At 40.7% G+C, this 7516-nt stretch overlaps 1 protein-coding gene across 10 annotated transcripts in view; it reads left to right on the top strand.

Annotated features, from left to right (window-relative positions):
• Nucleotides 1-12: 12 nt before the first annotated feature.
• Nucleotides 13-7516, top strand: part of LOC110488015 (cytoplasmic dynein 1 intermediate chain 1) — a 111631-nt gene continuing 104127 nt past the window's right edge. For 8 of the 10 annotated variants that reach the window (XM_036970943.1, XM_036970939.1, XM_036970941.1 and 5 more), the window contains exons 1-3: nt 13-319; nt 1152-1273; nt 2164-2278. In XM_036970943.1, the coding sequence (XP_036826838.1) occupies nt 1166-1273; nt 2164-2278 (223 nt within the window). In that variant the 5' untranslated portion in view covers nt 13-319; nt 1152-1165. The remainder of the gene's footprint in view (nt 320-1151; nt 1274-2163; nt 2279-7516) is intronic. The other 2 variants (XM_036970937.1, XM_036970934.1) reach the window with 1 other exon arrangement.

Genomic DNA, 7516 nt, shown 5'->3' with positions numbered 1-7516 from the left:
GCTAAAGTTAATTCAAAGCGACACATTGCACTGATAGGTGGAATTTCCTCCTCTCTTCCTGAGGGATGCTGCATCATGCACATGTTTTATATTTTATTTAGGTCATCTGGCGCGAATATTCTTGATTTTAGCCAATGACAGTAATATCATCTGAACTGAAACGACCTCTTTTCACCATACATCCGAGGTTTGTTGGTTAAATATCATTAGAGGAGGATAAATAATGTGGTGATTTGCCGGGGGTGTAGCAGCCGTGATACAGCATCTTTCTTTGCAAGTGACACATCATCATCAGCATCCATAGTGAAAGAGAGATCAGGTATGACAAGTCTTTACGAGGAAATATAATGATTTATTGCATACATTTGTAGCCTGTGTATCATTTGTGCTCGTGTAATTGCTATTTTGCTGGGTGTTTCTCTGTATGGCTTTGGATCGTGGGAAGAAGAGGCGCATTGAAAAATGACGTAACGTTAATTGCTAATAATACCCAATTTATAATTACCTATACTTGGTGTGTTAAAGGGGAAAACGCAATTTTCTCCACTCCTAATGGGCACAGTAGTGGCATCTTCTGCATCTTATGCATTGCCAATTGCTACCAACTGCGTCTGTTCCTTTGAATTGTTTTGTGTGTATTTCAATAAAGTGTTTCTTTATTTTATCCTCCACTTTTGTTCATTACCTATTTTATTCGGCTGTATTCCCTCCTGTCTGCTTAGCCCAGCAGGATTCTCAATGATGCTATTTACATCACACAACTGTACTACAAAAAATACCGTTGGAAGTGTTTCAAATCCAAATCTGGCAGTTGTGGGAGAATAAACTTGATACAATGCCTTCCTTATGGTGTCATTGTCCTTTTACTACAATTCAATATTCAGATCTTGAATTGTTACCAAATGATCCAACCCTTGCCCTTGGTGATGCCTTCAAGTGAAGTATGATTATTTTGTATTGACCCTACCACAATACATTGATAGGGAGATGTAGGTAGATGATGGACTTATTTATTCCCTGAATTGTTATGGAATATGGATCATGTTACAGGCCAAACAGGAAGGAACTTAATGACCCAGGGCCACACCCAGTAGCAGTTCTCTAGTGTTGAAGGTACATTGCATCCTTGTGTGACATTCCTTTTTTCCCAGCTCAATAGGAAACAATGGCAGACAAAAGTGACATAAAAGCTGAGCTAGAGCGCAAAAAGCAGCGCCTAGCTCAGATCAGGGAGGAGAAGAAGAGGAAGGAGGAGGAAAGGAAAAAGAAAGAGGTAAGATAGGAAAAAAGTGAGTAGACACACTGTCATGCTCATCCCTGTCTGTCCGACTTGACCTGAGCCATAGACCTCATGCTAATATCCTATTACAAAGCTAATATACTGTGTGTGTGTGTGTGTGTGTGTGTGTGTGTGTGTGTGTGTGTGTGTGTGTGTGTGTGTGTGTGTGTGGTTAGCGCATTGGACTAGTAACTGAAAGGTTGCAAAATCAAATCCCCGAGCTGACAAGGTAAAAATCTGTCATTCTGCCCCTGAACAAGGCAGTTAACCCACTGTTCCTAGGCCGTCATTGAAAATATGAATTTATTCTTAACTGCCTTGCATAGTTAAATAAAGGTAAAATAAAAATATACACCACCTGCTCTTTCCATGACAGACTGACCAGGTGAATCCAGGTAAAAGCTATGAACCCTTATTGATGTCACTTGTTAAATCCACTTCAATCAGTGTAGATGAAGGGGAGGAGACAGGTTAAATAATGATTTTTAAGCCTTGAGACAATTATGACATGGATTGTGTATGTGTGCCATTCAGAGGGTGAATGGGTGAGACAATAGACTTAAGTGCCTTTGATAGGGGTATGGTAGTAGGTGCCAGGTGTTTGTGTCAAGAACTGCAATGCTGCTGGGTTTTTCACGCTCAACAGTTTCTCGTTTGTATCAAGAATGGTCCATCACCCAAAGGACATCCAGCCACTTGACACAAATGTGGGAAGCATTGGAGTCAACATGGGCCAGCATCCCTGTGGAACGCTTTCGACACCTTGTAGAGTCTATGCCCTGACGAATCGAGGCTGTTCTGAGGGAAAAAAGGGTGTGTGTAACTCAATATTAGGAAGGTGTTCCTAATGTTTGGTATACTCAAGAGTATGTGTGTGTGTACAGACAGAGACGCAGCAGAAGGCTGAAGCTGCCCCAGTGGACTCCGACTTGGACCGGAAGCGCAGAGAGACTGAGGCCCTTCTACAGAGCATCGGCATCTCCCCAGAACCCCCACTAGGTACACAGACACACACACTGCACAACTCATATTAGTTAGGGATGAGCTCCTCAAACAAAGCTACAGTTAGCGTTTCTGTGGGGCAGAAACCATAGAAATGAGAATGAATAGAAAGGGCATCTCCATTCAAGTCAATGATGGCATAATGGGTAGACTGGCAGCCATTTTGAGTGTACCCATGCCAGAAAGTAAAATCAAGATGTTTACCCTTCAATCTGTGCTGTGATTTGTTGAGTCAACTCAACTGAAATGACAAAAAATACATTCCATTTCATGAGCCACATTAGTTAGCATCATTTGAATGAACATTCTACATTACCATGGCAATCCAGCATCAGTTGATGCAGTATAACATTCCAAAAATGATTGGAAATGTTATACTGTGGAAATGATTGCGTCACAATACCAGGCAGCCATTTCGAGTGTATCCATGAATTTACGAGTCAATTACCAGCGTTAGAGCATCCAAGTCCGTTCTATTCATTCTTATTTCTATGGCAGAAACTGTCATCATATAAACTCAGCAAAAAGATAATTCATAATAATCCAAATAACTTCACAGATCTTCATAGTAAAGGGTTTAAACACTGTTTCCCATGCTTGTTCAATGAACCATAAACAATGAATGAACATGCACCTGTGGAACGGTCATTAAGACACTAACAGCTTACAGACAGTAGGCAATTAAGGTCACAGTTATGAAAGGACACTTAGGACACTAAAGAGGCCTGTCTACTGACTCTGAAAAACACCAAAAGAAAGATGCCCAGGGTTCCTGCTCATCTGCGTGAACGTGCCTTAGGCATGTTGCAAGGAGGCATGAGGACTGAAGATGTGCCAGGGCAATAAATTGCAACGTCCGTACTGTGGGGGGTTTGTAGGCCTGTTGTAAGGCAGGTCCTCACTAGACATCACCGACAACAACGTTGCCTATGGGCACAAACCCACCGTCGCTGGACCAGACAGGAAAGGCAAAAAGTGCTCTTCACTGACGAGTTGCGGTTTTGTCTCACCGGGGGTGATGGTCAGATTCGCGTTTATCGTCAAGGCAAATCTGTTGCAGTCCATGAGGAGGAGATGCACTGCAGTACTTAATGCAGCTGGTGGCCACGCCAGATACTGACGGTTACTTTTGATTTTGACCCCCCCTTTGTTCAGGGACACATTATTCCATTTATGTTAGTCACATGTCTTTGGAACTTGTTCAGTTTATGTCTCAGTTGTTGAATCTTGTTATGTTCATACAAATATTTACACATGTTAAGTTTGCTGAAAATAAACACAGTTGACAGTGAGAGGACCTTTCTTTTTTTGCTGAGTTTATATGGTGAGCTGTAATGGAACAAACATACACTACCGTTCAAAAGTTTGGGGTCACTTAGAAATGTCCTTGTTTTTGAAAGAAAAGCACATTTTTTGTCCATTAAAATAACATCAAATTGATCAGAAATACAGTATAGACATTGTGAATGTTGTAAATTATTATTGTAGCTGGAAAGGGCAAATTTTTTTAATGGATTATCTACATAGGCGTACAGAGGCCCATTATCAGCAACCATCACTCCTGTGTTCCAATGGCACGTTGTGTTAGCTAATCCAAGTTTATCATTTTAAAAGGCTAATTGATCATTAGAAAACCATTTTGCAATTATGTTAGCACAGCTGAAAACTGTTGTCCTGATTAAAGAAGCAATAAAACTGACCTTCTTTAGACTAGTTGAGAATCTGGAGCATCAGCGTTTGTGGGTTTGATTACAGGCCCAAAATGGCCAGAAACAAAGACCTTTCTTCTGAAACTCGTCCATCTATTCTTGTTCTGAGAAGTGAAGGCTATTCCATGCGGGAAATTGCCAAGAAACTGAATATCTCGTACAACGCTGTGTACAACTCCCTTCACGAACAGTACAAACTGGCACTAACCAGAATAGAAAGAGGAGTGGGAGGCCTCGGTGCACAACTGAGCAAAGAGGGCAAGTACATTAGAGTGTCTAGTTTGAAAAACATACACCTCACAAGTCATCAGCTGGCAGCTTTGTTAAACACCATTCTCAACGTCAACAGTGAAGAGGCAAATCCGGGATACTAACCTTCTAGGCAGAGTTGCAAAGAAAAAGCCATATCTCAGACTGGCCAATCAAAATAAAAGATGGGTAACGGAACACAGACACTGGACAGAGGAAGATTGGAAAAAAGTGTTATGGACAGACGAACCGTAAGTTTTAGGTGTTTGGATCACAAAGAAGAACATTCGTGAGATGCAGACATTTTTTTAAGATGCTGGGGGAGTGCTTGACACTATCTGTCAAGAATGGTGGAGGCATTGTGATGGTCTGGGGGTGTCACGTTCGTTATAAGGATCGGACCAAGGCGCAGCATTCTTTATTTATTAAATGAACGGCGAACAAAAACAATAAAGAACAAACGAAACGTGAAGCTATACAAACGAGAGCTGACAGGCAACTACACATAGACAAGATCCCACAAACACCAAAGGGAAATGGCTACCTAAATATGATCCCCAATCAGAGACAACGATAAACAGCTGTCTCTGATTGGGAACCATGTCAGGCCCGAAAATAGAATACGAATATCCTAGACAATACAAAACCCTAGACAATACAAAACTAGCGTACCCACCCTAGTCACACCCTGACCTAACCAAAATATAAAGAAAACAGAGATATCTCAGGTCAGGGCGTGACAGGGGTGCTTTGGTGGTGGTAAAGTGGGAGATTTGTACAGGGTAAAACGGATCTTGAAGAAAGAAGGCTATCACTCCATTTTGCAACGCCATGCCATATCCTGTGGACGGCACTTAATTGGAGCCAATTTCTTCCTTACAACAGGACAATGACCCAAAGCACAGCTCCAAACTATGCAATAACGATGTAGGGAAGAAGCAGTCAGCTAGTATTAGGTCTATAATGGAGTGGCCAGCACAGTCACCGGATCTCAACCCTATTGAATTGCTATGGGAGCAGCTTGACCGTACTGTAGGTAAGAGGTGCCCATCATGCCAATCCAACTTGTGGGAGGTGCTTCAGGAAGCATGGGGTGAAATCTCTTCAGATTACCTCAACAAATTGACAACTAGAATGCCAAAGGTCTGCAAGGCTGTAATTGCTGCAAATGGAGGATTCTTTGATGAAAGTAAAGTTTGAAGGACACAATTATTGTTTCAATTAAAAATCATTATTTATAACCTTTGCCTTGCAAAAGTATTCCTCCAGCAGAGCTGGGCTTTACGGAAGAGTGTCCAGAAAAAAAGCCATTGCTTAAAGAAAAAAAAAGCAAACACCTTTGGTGTTCACCTAAAGGCATGTGTGAGACTCCCCAAACATATGGAAGAAGGTACTCTGGTCAGATGAGACTAAAATTGAGCTTTTTGGCCATCAAGGAAAATGCTATGTCTGGCGCAAACCCAACACCTCTCATCACCCCGAGAACACCATCCCCACAGTGAAGCATGGTGGTGGCAGCATCATGCTGTGGGGATGTTTTTCATTGGCAGGGACTTTGAAACTGGTCAGAATTGAAGGAATGATGGATGGTGCTAAATACAGGGGGATTCTTGAGGGAAACCTGTTTCAGTCTTCCAGAGATTTGAGACTGGGATGGAGTTTCACCTTCCAGCAGGACAATGACCCTAAGCATACTGGTAAAGCAACACTCAAGTGGTTTAAGGGGAAACATTTAAATGTCTTGGAATGGCCTAGTCAAAGCCCAGACCTCAATCCATTTGAGAATCTGTGGTATGACTTAAGATTGCTTTACACTAGCAGAACCCATCCAACTTGAAGGAGCTGGAGCAGTTTTGCATTGAAGAATGGGCAAAAATCCCAGTGGCTAGATGTGCCAAGCTTATAGCGACATACCACAAGAGACTTGCAGCTGGATTTGCTGCAAAAGGTGTCTCTACAATGTATTTGCTTTGGGGGGTGAATAGTTATGCACGCTCAAGTTTTCTGTTTTTTGTCTTATTTCTTGTTTGTTTCACAATAAAACATATTTTCATCTTCAAAGTGGTAGGCATGTTGTGTAAAACAAATGATACAAACCCCTCAAAAATCCATTTTAATTCCAGGTTGTAAGGCAACAAATAGGAAAAATACTTTCGCAAGCCACTGTAATTCCTATTCATTTTGCAACTCATTTCATGTATGTTTTCATGGAAACAAGGACATTTCTAAGTGACCCCAAACTTTTGAACACTAGTGTACATTCTGTTCTTTTATCTACATTATGTGTGCTTGCAGTATGTGTGCTTGCCACTGTTGCATGTAACAGGAGTGTGAATTTGCTGTTTTACTTTTACACATCTCAAATATCAAGTGTTTTTTGTGTGTTTGTTTTTTTACACATGATCATTATTTGTTTCTCATTATTTGTTTCTACAATCCAATTTTCTATTTCCTCACAATGTCTATTGCAAAATAAATTGAAATATTTTTGAATTCACATGTGAGAAAATCTTAAAATGTCATACCATTCATTTCATTTCTGTGACATTTCGCACTCAATCATGTTATGCACATTCTCTCAAATATTATTTCTAACAATTTCATACCTTTCCCATTTCATCTGAACTTTCCCATGTTTTTGGTTTAATGTATTTCCTCATCTGTGGTACTACATGTATCTTGAACCTAAATTGGTTCTTTGGCTGTCCCCATAAGATAATCCTTTGAATAGCCTTTTTTGGTTCCAGGTAGAACTCTTTCCACAGAGGTTTCTACATGGAACCCAAAAGGGTTCTACCTGGAACCAAGAAGGGTTCTCCTTTGGGGACAGCCGAGTAACCTTTTGGAATCCTTCTCTCTAAGAGTGTAGTATTTTATGAGCCCTTTATCTATGCACAGGAGTTTCCTCAAAACAATGATATTGAGGTGGAGTTGTTGTATGCAAATAGATGTGAAAATCCAAATTTTCACATTGAAATGATGGGCTTAATAACAACAGTTGAAAACATACTGTATCTCACTACCAACATAATGTACGTTTAACAAGGTATTTGTCACTGTTCTCTAGTGGTACAATATTGTAACAACACCCTGATCGCAACATGACCTTGTGGTTGTTGTACAACAGTGGCTTTTGCAATGAAACCTTCCAATGACCAATGAAAGCCATGATTGCTTTGACTTGAATGGTAAATGAGGAATCCATTTGACTTTCTGTCCCCTTTGTGTTTTCATTTGATCATTCTTTTTTTATCACTCATTTGCTTTCAACCATTTC

The sequence above is a fragment of the Oncorhynchus mykiss genome, chromosome 32, assembly GCF_013265735.2.
Source record: "Oncorhynchus mykiss isolate Arlee chromosome 32, USDA_OmykA_1.1, whole genome shotgun sequence".
Taxonomy (NCBI): Eukaryota; Metazoa; Chordata; class Actinopteri; order Salmoniformes; family Salmonidae; genus Oncorhynchus; species Oncorhynchus mykiss.
This window is presented reverse-complemented; position numbering and strand designations above follow the sequence as displayed.